Source organism: Periplaneta americana, chromosome 4 (assembly GCF_040183065.1).
Source record: "Periplaneta americana isolate PAMFEO1 chromosome 4, P.americana_PAMFEO1_priV1, whole genome shotgun sequence".
NCBI classification, from domain to species: Eukaryota; Metazoa; Arthropoda; class Insecta; order Blattodea; family Blattidae; genus Periplaneta; species Periplaneta americana.
Window position 1 is genome coordinate 71,258,680 of NC_091120.1, and position 13,534 is coordinate 71,272,213.

General features: G+C 36.8%; 1 protein-coding gene across 1 annotated transcript; it reads left to right on the top strand.

Moving 5' to 3' along the window:
• The first annotated feature begins 678 nt into the window (after nt 1-678).
• LOC138698829 (pupal cuticle protein 36-like) lies at nt 679-1,981 on the top strand. Its single transcript, XM_069825047.1, has 2 exons — nt 679-769; nt 895-1,981. Exons 1-2 carry the CDS (start codon nt 755-757, stop codon nt 1,792-1,794), a joined length of 915 nt encoding a protein of 304 aa, XP_069681148.1. The 5' UTR covers nt 679-754; the 3' UTR covers nt 1,795-1,981.
• The last annotated feature ends 11,553 nt before the right edge of the window (nt 1,982-13,534 follow it).

A 13,534-nucleotide genomic window follows, 5' to 3' on the forward strand; every position in this document is an offset into this window, starting at 1 on the left:
TAATCGCCCTTCTTGTTTAAGCAAGTGCCAGTATGTTTAATATTCTTTACAAAATGAAGAAAATATGAATATACACATTACTTCTCAAGGTAAAATACTTAATAAAATAATTATATGACTCGCCCATAAATAGGAATAAGCAAAATTAAGTTTATTCCACTGATAACCTGCACCCGATCGTTTTAGGATTAACTAGATAAAATATATAATAAGCAATAATATCAATCCCTTATACAATCAGTATTATGTTAAGAAACACAAAAATAAAAATGTAAACAAGCAAGATTTGTTATACTGTCCTGCAATGACAGCCACTTTCCTAACAATTTTATTTTCTCATTCCTGCCGTTGATAGTTAAAATCTTCGAGATTACATTGTACTATCCAAATAAGTATTAAAATCTTTATTGATATTGTCAGAATTCAAATATATTTACAAAAATTATATCATTTCTAACTAACACAATTCATCAAATATTTATATACATTTGCTTCACAAAATTTTTCGTAGTTTACAGAGCTCTTATCAGAGATATTTAAAAGCTCTTCATACTCCAACACTTCTTACCGCCTTAATCCATCCTAAGAATTCTCCAGAAAGAAGTGGAAACAAACATAATGGGTGCCGGCCTCTAGCAATGAAATCTCATTCATCTCAGAATGCTGAGCTTTCTTTATCACTCATGCATACTCCAGATGTAGTATATATACAACGAGCGGCTCTGTGAATAGCCAGTCACAAACACGCAGCAACATGAGCATCTCCTTGGTAAGTACATCCGTTCAATCTTTACGGTTAACATAACCATTCAAAACAAGTAAATTATTTCATTTTCATCGCAATACGCTACTCTCTTTAGTTCAGTTCCATAACTGCAACAATATCTGTTCCAGATATTTCTCGTGGCTCTGGCGGCCGCAGCAGCCACAGTCCCAGACACCAAGACCATAGAAAAGCGCGGAATCGATCATGGTCATGGAGGAACTAGTTACAGTTCCTTTAACCTCGGGTCAGGTGCCAGTGGTCACGGAGGATTAATTAGTTCTTCTGGTTACGGACACGGAGGAATCTCAGCTGGTCTTATTAGCTCCGTGGGATATGGCCATGGAGGAATATCCAGCGGTGTTGGACATGGAGGATTTGGTGGTTCTGCTGGTCTCATTAGCTCCGGAGGCTATGGACACGGAGGATTCGGTCTGGGATATGCAGGACTCGGCGGGGGTGTCGGAGGATTCGGAGGAGGTGTAGGAGGTTTTGGGGGAGGCGCTGGAGGGGGTGATGTACAGGTCAACACCATCACTCAAACAGTTCCAGTCCCTGTTCCTCAGCCCTACGTTGTTCCAATCACCAGACAAGTCCCTGTACCTGTACAAGTACCTTACCTAGTCGAGAGACCCGTCCCTTTTCCTGTAGCTGTCCCTAAACCCTACACTGTTACAGTACCCAGACCCGTTGCAGTTGCTGTACCACGACCCGTCCCTGTTCCTGTACCAGAACCCATCCAAGTCCCTGCACTTCAAGCCATACCCGTACCGGTGGACCAACCTGTACCAGTACCAGTAGCGCAACCTGTTGCTATACCAGTGCCTCAGCCCATAACTGTGAACGTTCCAGTACCTGTGGTGGTTCCAGGAGGTAATGGTGGAGGTGCTGGAGCCGGTATTGGAGCTGGAGGAGCCGGTTTTGGATCGGGAGGAGCTGGTTTTGGATCGGGAGGAGCCGGATTAGGGCACGGGTTTGGAGGTTATGGAGGTATTGGCCACTTCTCCTCCGGAGGTTACGGCAAACACTAATCTCCAAAATTCCAAACTATTATTGTCAAAGTGGTCTCCTTTTGTTGCTCATGTTGGACTATGTGACTAATTTTTAAGTGTTTATATTTAATTCTCATTCTCTGACTATTGTATTAAATTTCTCTACTTGATTCAGTGATTACATGTATTGTTGGTGAAGTTTAATAAATAAATTATTTCAAATGTTCATATTTTTAATTGTGGCTCACTTATTCCTTCCATCATCCTTATTATTTAATAATAATTATATTCAAAACAAGTATAATTTTAATTAAAATGTAAGTATGTATAATTGATATTGAAAATATTTCAGTGCATTGGTGGTGTGAGCAGGATTTTCTTGGGTTTAGTAAGCATTCAAATATTTTAAAGCATAATAAATATATTAAGTATAGCTATAAAGAGACCGAATGTACGACAAAATGTATATTTGATTTTGTTTATATTATCTCCAATAAAAAAATGGACGTGCTACATTGTATCTGGAATCTTGCGATAAAACATTTATTTTGCCATTTCTTTCCTTCTAACAGTACTCTGTCTTTTGTGAATAAACACTTTTGTCTTACTCAGATATGTTTTCCTTTTAATTCATTAAAATATTACTCTTATTGCAGTGCAGTAATACTTACCAGTGCTCTAAAACATTGTTGTCAGGAGTAAGCACGATTCTGTTCCTCCATTGAGGACTTTCCTTCAGCACATATGCAGATGGAACGGATCGTGGCGCTATATTATAAAATGACAACGACATCCACTCCTAGTAGTCTCAAAACTGTAGTTAGTGTGAAGGATATTATTTGCAAAATCACATTTCGCACCCATGTTGGCTAAATGGCATTGAATTGGGGCCAGAATTTGTATGAAGTTTATCGTCCCTCAAATATACAAGATGAATCTACAATCTTTAAAATCGCTCTTTCCTCTGCCGGACTCTGTACAATGATGTAAGACCAACAGTTCAACTTCCTGTACCTTCTTCTTCTTCTTCTTCTTCTTCACTTCATGGTATGGGCAATTGCCCGTTCCGGCTTCAAAGGTCGCTCCATCTTTTCATCGGTCGTCCCTGATCTCTTCGTCCTTTTGGTTTATAATTTATTGCTTTCTTGGGAAGTCTGTAGTCGTCCATTCTCTCTACATGTAATTTCCAATCTTGTCTGTAATTGTCTATTTTATCAATAAGTGGGTATACTCCTAGTTCCTGCCTAATATCTTCATTTCTAATTCTATCCAATCTCGTGCATCCTTTTACTTTTCGCAAGAATCTCATCTCTGCCGCTTGTATTTTACTGACTTCAGGTTTTGTTGTAACCCAACTTTCACTTCCATATAAAAGAGTAGGGACTGCCATTACATTGTCAATTTCATTTTTGTTTCCTTTCTGCTTTTATTCTTCAAAGTTCTATTAATTGTGCCACATACTGTTTGGAATGATTGTAATTTTATTTTTTTAGCAGTATCCTTTTTGTAACTCACATCACATCCCAGGTACTTAAAATTTGTTACTTGTTCTACTGCTTTATTATCTATTTCAATCTTAGATCTTACAGTATTTTTGCCTTGAAATACCATTACTTTTGTTTTTGTATTTGATATGTTAAAGTTATGCTTCTGGCATATTTTATTCAGTTCATATACTGCTCTTTGTAGTTTTGTTTCAGTATCTTGTATTACAATCATATCATCGGCAAATACCAGAATATTAATTTTTATTCCTCTATCAATTAAAATTCCAGGATCTACTAAAATTTTCCATTGTCGAACAATTTCGTCAGCATAAATATTAAACAGTGTCGGTGATAAACTACACCCTTGTCTTAAGCCTATATTTGTTTCAATTTCTCGAGTTAAATGTTTTCCAGTATTTACGGTAATTCTTGAGGCATTATATAAACTCTTAATCATTCTGATAATGTGCTGTGGGTAGCCTTTAGATTGTAATATTTGAAATAGTTTTGGCCTGTCGACTTTATCAAATGCTTTCACAATATCTATAAAAGCCATGTGTGTTTCTAAATTGAACTCTCGGCGCTTTTCTATTATTTGCTTCACTGTGAATACATTATCAGTGCACGATCTTCCCTTTCTAAATCCGCTCTGTTCTTCCAGTATCAGAACGTCAGATAAGATTTGCAGTCTTTTATTTATTATTATTGTGAGAATTTTATAACCTACATTCATAAGAGTTACTCCTCTATAGTTTTCACATTTATTTCTGTCCCATTTTTTAAAAACTGGAATTATTAATCCAACGTTCCATTCGTCTGGAATTTCGCATTTTTGCCAGCACATATTATAGAAATGTACTAATCTTAGTTTCAAGATCAGTCCGCCATATTTAAGGAGTTCTGCTGTCATTCCATCCAATCCAGATGCTTTTCTATTTTTGGTTAATAATAGTGCTTGATTTACTTCTTCCAAAGTTATGGGGACGATAAATATGTTATCATAGTTATTTTCTTCATTTGGCTCTATTTCGTTCTCACTTCTGTTAGTATCATACCATAATTTTCCATAGTGATCTATACATTGTTCTTCTGATATATAATTTAGGCACGAGGTTTCCTTTTCTGCTTTATTCATATGTTTTAACACCTTATAAGCCATTTGTTGACGTCCATGAACATCATCCTCTATCCTAGATATAAAAGTATCCCAGGATTCTTGATGTGCGTCTCTTACTAATTTTTTTGCCTGGTTCCTCTTTACTTTATAAATCTGGTACGTTTCTGTATTCTTATTTTGAAGATAATGTAAATACCATTTTTGTTTTTCTTTAATTGCTTTTTCAATCTCTTGGCTCCATATACGCACCCCTTTTTTACTTCGTATTTTCTTTTTCTTTTCTAAAACATCAGATGCCGTTTTAATTACAGTATTTTGTATTACTTGCCATTCTAGCTTTATGTCTTCCTCAGTTGGTATTTCCGAAAGACATTTACCAAGTCTTGTTTGATACAAGTTCCTTATGCTATCTTCCTGTAGAAGGTATGTTTTGTATACTTCATCATCTCTTTTCTCGAGCAAGTATTGTTTTTTCCATCTATATAACATTATTAATTTTGCTATGACTAAATAATGGTCTAATATGAACCAAGAGGACACAGAAATGTTGGTAGACCAAGAACAAGATGGATAGACGACATAAACTTTGAAGACGGAACAGGCCAATAGGCCTAATCCCTGTGATTGATGATGACTAAATAATGGTCAGTATATAGATCACTTCCTCTGTGTACTCTCACATTCTGTGCTAATTTGTGTAATTTTTCGATTACAATAACATAATCTATTAACGACCTGTATTCTCGCCTGGACCAGGTGTACTTATGAATATCTTTCTTTCTATAGAAAGTATTCGTGATTTTCAAATTGTTGAAAGTTGCAAAATTCCTCAGTTCTTTCCCATTTTCGTTCAAATGATTTTCTCCATAAGTCCCAACTATTTTAGAGATGGGAAGATTGCCCACTCGTGCATTCAGGTCCCCACTTATTATGACATGATCGCTTTTGGTGCAATTGTCTAATTCCTTTTGTAATATTCTATAGAATTCTTCTGTATCTTCTTTTCTGCCCTCTTCTGGGGCATATACTCCTATTACTGTCAGATGGCCTCTCTTAATTTTCAATCTGAGTGTTACAATTCTTTCGTTTACATATGCATAGCTTCTAATTTTTGTACTCCATTTTCTATCCACAAGGATAGCTACTCCGCAACAAGCTCTTTGGTTTTGTTCTACACCACTATAAATCATAGTAAAATCCTCTAGATCTTTCGTCCCTTTTTGTTTCTGTTATGACTGCAATATTTATTCCTTTTTTTTAAGTTCGTTGTTGAGTTCTTGTTCTTTTGTTGCTAGTCCTCTGACATTCCAGGTCCCTAATTTCAATATATCGTCTCGTCCAAATCGTTTTCCTCTGTCGTGGCCATGTCGTTTACCGATGTTTCCGTCCGGCTGTTTCCTTTGAAGCGTTTCAGTAATAGATAATTCATCTGGCCGCCATACGAGGGCTGCGAAGATATATTTAGGTGATGGGGTTGCCATCTTTCAGCCTCCTAACAGGCTTGGTTTGTCTTCGAGGTTCCTTCCTCTAGGCAGACTGATTTCACCTCAGCTTAAGAGATCTGTCTTCCCTCCACGTTACCCTGTGGATGGGGCCCTTAACAGGTACTACCCTCCGGGCCAGAAGGACCTGTAGCTTCATGTAGGCAGGGTCGCTACTCCCTGAAGTGAGACTGTCTCCTAAGAGAGTTCCCACCCGTTACCATCACATTTCGCACCCATGTTGGCTAAATGGCATTGAATTGGGGCCAGAATTTGTATGAAGTTTATCGTCCCTCAAATATACAAGATGAATCTACAATCTTTAAAATCGCCCTTTCCTCTGACGGACTCTGTATAATGATGTAAGACCAACAGTTCAACTTCCTGTACCATGTGTACCAAAGTATTATCCTTTAAGTGATGAGAGCTTTTGCCGCTTACTTCGCTACGCTTGTCTTGCTCTGCAACCATGGGCACATTAAATTTTCAACCAACTTCGATGTTCCTGTTTTGTGAACATAGCCAAAACACAACAGTTTAAAAAGGTAACTCACACAACATTACATTCTTCTCACCCAGCACAAGGGAAAGCCCGTTTACTGTGAGGTAGATAAGACATAGACCAACATATTGTAGAAATGAATAATTCATTCCGTCTCGTTTCCCTTCCAAAGCCATGTTGCCAATAATTAAGTTTCAACCCACGTATACTTATATCTCTTTCCTTCACTGCATTATTTCCTCTTCTGAGGTAGACTATGATCTCAAACCGGTACACCGGAATTTCAAACGCATGTTTTGATAACAGATACAGACACATGTAAAATCACAGCGTACAAAGCCAATATTCTGAACGTATGGACAACTCTTGAGTAGATATTGTAGGTCATCAAAGCTCCAAATGTCAAGAGAATGAGACTAAAATACCTGAAAAAAATGTAGGCCTATTTGTAATTAAATTAGTGGGATCATTCAATAACTAAATTGACATTCAAATATATATATATATATATATATGTTTTATACATATATTATTCCATGATCTGTGGATATGGAGTGGCAACTATGGACATTATTGCAACATATTCACAAACATAAGTAATGTAGCTAAATTTTCAAAGCAACTGTACAATGTAACATGTCATTTTGAAGTAGGCAACGTGATACAAGAACTGTTCCTTCAAACAAGAGAATTGCACTACGGATACCTAATCAAGAAACTGTAAACAATACGTTATCTACATTATGAACGATTCCAAAACCTGTATGTGGATTTAAATATTTAAAAATGGTAGAAATGTTATTATTGATTAAGAACGCCGAGGATGATCTGTTGAAGCTTCAATACTAATGCTTGAAATAAAGATTATTCCCTAAGATAAGATGCAACTGTTAAATATACATATGGCACTAGAATTGCATGTAGGCCCTAAGTGTGAAAACTGCATTCCATTGTCCATAACCGACTGCACTATCATAAAACGTATTCAATATGAGTTGCTGCAGATAATTATTGTGACATGGGATGAAATGAAGATACATCACTTCGAACAGGAATCCAAGACCATTGGAATCATCCATTCTTAATAAATAATGACATAAATTCTCATCACCTAAGGAGAAAAATTAAAACTATGATTGTTTCAGAATTGAAAGGTAATAACAAGTATGATTTACGATGCCAAAGGGGCAATTTTACATGACTTCGTTAAGAGCATTGTACTGTGAATATCGATAACAATTACACTGACTTCTGAGGAAAAATTGGAGAGAACGTTATTGTGAAGATGGCGTTCGACGCTCAAATTTGGGTTCTACTTATCTTGGCCAAAGCTTGACCTATATGTCTTCTCAAACCAGTGTCAATTCTCTTTCAATGACAGGTCCTTAATTTGCTGTTACTCGCCCCAATGCTACGAGCAGACTCATAGCTGTCGCTAGAGATGAGAGCCAAGGACAACACTTGGTCTGAGGGTGCTCTGAGTTCACCAAATGCTCTAGATCAACTTCACACTCGAAATGAATTATAATGGAGATGTTGGTGATGTTGATGGAGAATAAAACTGATGAGAAATCACAGGAGGGCCGTAGAAAATCCCCTGTGCTTCCTGGAACACAGAAAACCATCAAATGTACTAGCGATCTAAGGGGGGGGGGGGGGGGGAGAAGTCCTGACATATCACTATTACAGACCAGATGTTACACCGTCATACTGTCACATGTTTAGTCCTAGAAAGACACCCTCTAGTTCGTTCATAATGACTAAGAGCGAATTAAAGTGTAACATTAGTTAAATTACTAGGAGTAATATAAGTTCCTCTCCGCAGAATGTACAAAAGCTTTTATACAGGGACCGGAAAATTAGTAGTAGCATTATAGTCGCAGAAGTAGTAGTAGTAGTAGTAGTAGTAGTAGTAGTAGTAGTAGTAGTAGTAGTAGTAGTAGTAGCAGCAGCAGCAGTAATAGCATGAGAAGAAATAATATTAGTTGTAATTGAAGTAGTATCAATGGTAATAGTAAATCTAGTAGTAATAGTAGTATCAGTATCAGTAGCAGAAGTAGTAACAACAGCAGCAGCAGTAGTAGTAGTAGTAGTGGTAGTATTAGCAGTAAAGTAAAAACAGTAATAGTAAAAGTGATAGTACAATTAGTGATGGTAGTAGTATTATAATAAGTGTTATTAAAAGTAGTAGTAATTCTAGTAGTAGTAACAGCACTATTATAGAGAGAGTGTGTGTATGTGTGTATGTTTGTTACAGAAGAATTGGAAAAACCAGCCTATTAAAATATTTTTATTGTTCAATGGCTCTTGGTCCAGGCCACTTCATTTCCAATCCACACTATCATATCAATTTAAGGTGAGTCACAAAATTATACATATTTTAAATTCAAATTGAATTTGAATTTCTGCAAGAGCACTGTAATAATATGAGTTAAGAGAAAAAGAAAATAGATCATTAAGTGCGGGAGCTGTGGTACAGTATCGCGAAACTGTGAAGATTAGAGTACGCGCAAGAAGTAGCAGAGGTAGCAATAATTTTCAAAAGCATTATGTTTCGTAAGAGAAAAAAGCGAAACGAAGGACTATTATCACTTTACTTAAAGGACGCAAATTAGCTTAAATATGCATATTCACTAAATTCAAGCCAGACGACCTGCGATGGTTCCCTTGTACACGCAATAAATTGAGTTTATACCACCCTCCATCCATGGTCCATTATTTCACACAATGTAAAACTTGTACACAATAGAAATTAGTATCAACTTTCTTGCAATTTTTCTATTGTATTTTATAATATTATACAACACACGAGTAAAAAGTTACAACACAACAATCACCTATATTGCGTTAGAACGACAGGTTTATTTAAGAATTATTTTATTTTCACATTGCTCCACTTCACATCAAAAAAAAAAAAAAAAAAAAAAACCTTCATCCAGTAACTGTACGCCTACTATGTAGTTTGAAACAAAATCATTACCACTAAAAATGATACTGTCGCACTTCAATTGCGATTGAAAACCTATGCATTTACTGCCTCGTTAATTCTGCACAATTCTGATAACAAAGCTATAACTTCACCGCTACCTAAATACATCAATCACTTCTACACATTTCCTTCACCGAAATTTGGCACCTTTCACAATTTCTGTAAGAGACGTTTTATGACTTTTCTACTCCAGCCATTTTAAGATCCGTACGTCTATCCCAACAACGTTTCTGTGTATAGCCAGTCACCAACATACATCAAATGAGGATCTTCCTGGTAAGTACATCCACTCATTATTTACAATTAACATAACCACTCAAAACAAGTCGATTATTTCATTTTCATCGTAATAAGCTACTCCCTTCAGTTCAGTTCTATAACTGCAACAATATCCTCTCCAGATATTTCTCGTGGCTCTGGCGGCCGCAGCAGCCACCGTCCCAGACACCAGGACCATAAAGAAGCGCGGAATCGATCATCGCCATGGAGGAACTAGTTACAGTTCCTTTAACCTCGGGGCAGCCCCCAGTAATCACGGAGGATTAATTAGCTCTTCTGGTTACGGACACGGAGGAATCTCAGCTGGTCTTATTAGCTCCGTAGGTTATGGCTACGGAGGAATACCCAGCGGCGTTGGACATGGAGGATTCGGCGGTTCTAAGATCCCATTAGCTCCGGAGGCTATGGAAACGGAGGATTCGATCTGGGATATGAAGGAATCGGCGGGAGTGTCGGAGGTTTCGGAGGGGGCGTAGGAGATTTTGGAGGAGGCGCTGGAGGGGGTGATGTCCAGGTCAATACTATTACTCAAACAGTTCCAGTCCCCGTTCCTCAGCCCTACACTGTTCCATTCAAAAGGCCCGTCCCTGTACCTGTCCAAGTACAATACACAGTTGAGAAATCCCTCCCCGTTCTTGTAGTCGTTCCTCAACCCTACACTGTCATCGTTCCCAGACCCGTTCCAGTTCCTGTACAACGACCCGTTGCAGTTGCTGTACCAGACGCCATCCCTGTCCCTGTACCTCAAGCCGTCCCTGTACCTCAAGCCATACCCGTATCAGTGCCCCAAGCTGTACCGGTAGCTGTTCCTGTACCTGTATCAGTGCCTCAGCCCATAGCTGTCAACGTTCCAATACATGTGGTGGTTCCAGGGCGTAATGGTAGAGGTGCCGGAGCCGGTATTGGAGCTGGAAGAGCAGGTTTTGGATCGGGTGGAGCTGGTTTTGGATAGGGAGGAGCTGGTTTTGGATAGGGAGGAGCTGGCTTTGGATCGGGAGGAGCCGGTTTAGGTCACGGGTTTGGAGGTTATGGAGGTTTTGCCCACTTCTCCTCCGGAGGTTACGGCAAACACAAATCTCGAAAATTACAACTTATTATTGTCAAAGTGGCCTCCTTTTGTTGCTCATGTTGGACTGTGTGACTAATTTGAGTGTTTATATTTAATTCTCATTCTGTGATTATTGTAATAAATTTTTCTACTTGACAATTACATGTAATTGTTGGTAAAATTTAATAAATAAATTATTTCAAATGTTCATATTTTTAATTTTGGCTCACTTAATTCTTTGATGATCCTTACCATTTAAAAATAATTATACTCGAAACAAGTACAATTTTCAATTAAATATGTAAGTATGTATAAACGATAATGTAAGTGTCACAAAATATACCTCTTCATATGAGGTGTAAGCAGAATTTTCTTGGGTTTAGTAAACATAGAATTATTTTAAAGCATAAGAAATATATCAAGTATTGCAATAAAGAGACGGCATGTATGACAAAATGTATATTTGATTTCGTTTATAATGTATCCAATCTAAAAATGAATATGCTACATTGTATCTGGGGCCTTGTGATAAAACGTCCTATTTTGATTTCTGTTTTTTTTTAACAGAACTGTCTCTTTTGCGAATAAGCACTTTTTTCTTCCCCAGATATGTTTTCCTCTTCATTTATTAAGATATTACTCTTATTTTAATAGTATAATACACAAGTTACATTTACTGCAATATTGAATATGAAAGGCTGTACATTCCGTTTGTATACCATGTACTGAAGTAATACCTACCAGTACTCTAAAAAATTGTTAGGAGTAGCACGATTCCTTTTCTCCCCCGAGGCTTTTCCTTCATCACATATGCAGATGGAATGAATCATGGCGCTGTATTATAAATTAAGAATGACATTCACCCCTAGTAATCACAAAAATGTAGTTCTTGTGAAAGGTTCTAATTGCAAAATCCCATTGCACACTTCTTAACATTTCAATAATGGCTAAATGGCACTGAATTGTATCAGAATTTGCATGCAGTTTATCGTCTCTAAACTGTATAATGATGAATCTACACTCTTTAAAATCGCCCTTCCTCTGCCGGACTGTGTGTAATGACGTTGGACCCACAGTTCAATTTCCTGTGCCACGTGTGCACAAGCATTATCATGCAAAATGATGGGAGATTTTTTACAAAAAGTGTTGCCGCTTCCTTCGAAACACTTGTCTTGGTGTGCAAGGACGGGAACATTGAATTTTCAACCAACTTCGCTGTTCTTGTTTTATGAACATGCCGAAAACACAACACTATCTTCTTCTTACCACACCGCATGCACTTTGAGTCGCAAGGGAAAGTCCATTTACTGTGAGGTAGATTGGACATAGACCAACATATTGTAGAAGTGAATAATTAATTTCGTCTCGTTTCGCTTCCATAGCACTGTTGCCACTAATAAAGTTTCAACCCACATATATAGACCTATATGTCTTTCCTCCACTGCGTAATTTCCCCTTCTGGAGTAGACTATTGTCTGAAACCGGTACACCGACATTTCAAATGCATGTATTTTCGTACCAGATGTAAAGTCGCAACGTACAAAGCCAAGATTTTGACCGTATTTGGAAGTGTTCAGTAGACATTGTAGCTCATCTAAACTTAAGATGTGAAGTGACTGAGACTAAAATACCTAAAAATATATATTAGTAATAAAATTAATTGGATCATTCAATAACTATATTAAGATTCAATTATAAATTTTTTTTTTCCATGATGTAGTGGCAACTATGGACATTTTTGCAACATATTTACAAACATAACGAATGCATCTAACATATCCTAAATCAACTAAAGAATATAACATGCCAATTTGAAGTAGTACGCACACTGATTCGAAAACTGTTTCTTGAAACAAGAGTATAGCAATATGATATTATATATGATATGATAGATATGATATATGATGAAATGATAAGATATGATATGATATGATATATCATAAAATGATAAGATATGATATATGATATGATATGATATGATATGATATGATATGATATGATATGATATGATATGATATGATATGATATGATATGATATGATATGATATATGATATGATATGATGTATGATGTATGATGTATGATATATGATATGATATGATATATGATATGATATGATATGATACATGATATATGATATGATATATCATTGTGTGAATGCAAGAACTAGGTAACTCGAAATTTGCGATTTTTACTTACCTCTTTTCAGCATAGCAAAAATCGCGCAAAATGTAATGCAAGAACTTGGTAACTGATCGGACGATACCTGTGACATCTATTTTCCAATATAACAAATAGGTGAATGAAAACGGGACATATGGGCAATGGGCAATGTCACAAAATATGATAAATCAAGTAACCTAGTTCTTGCATTCACACGACGATGTGATGTGTGATGTTGTGTGATGGTGTGATGTTAGGTGTGATGTTGTGTGATGGTGTGATGTTAGGTGTGATGTTAGGTGTGATGTTGTGTGTGAGGTGTGAGGTGTGAGGTGTGATGTGTGATGTGTGATGAGTGATGAGTGATGAGTGATGAGTGATGAGTGATGAGTGATGAGTGATGAGTGATGAGTGATGAGTGATGAGTGATGAGTGATGAGTGATGAGTGATGAGTGATGAGTGATGAGTGATGAGTGATGAGTGATGTGTGATGTGTGATGTGATATATGATATGATATGATATGATATGATATGATATGATATGATATGATATGATATGATATGATATGATATGATATGATATGATATGATATGATATGATATGATATGATATGATATGATATGAAGAATGCTGAAAAAAATATTTGTCTAGTTACAATGCTAATTTTTGAAAAGTATATATTGTTAAGATGATTCGGGAAGATATAAAGTAA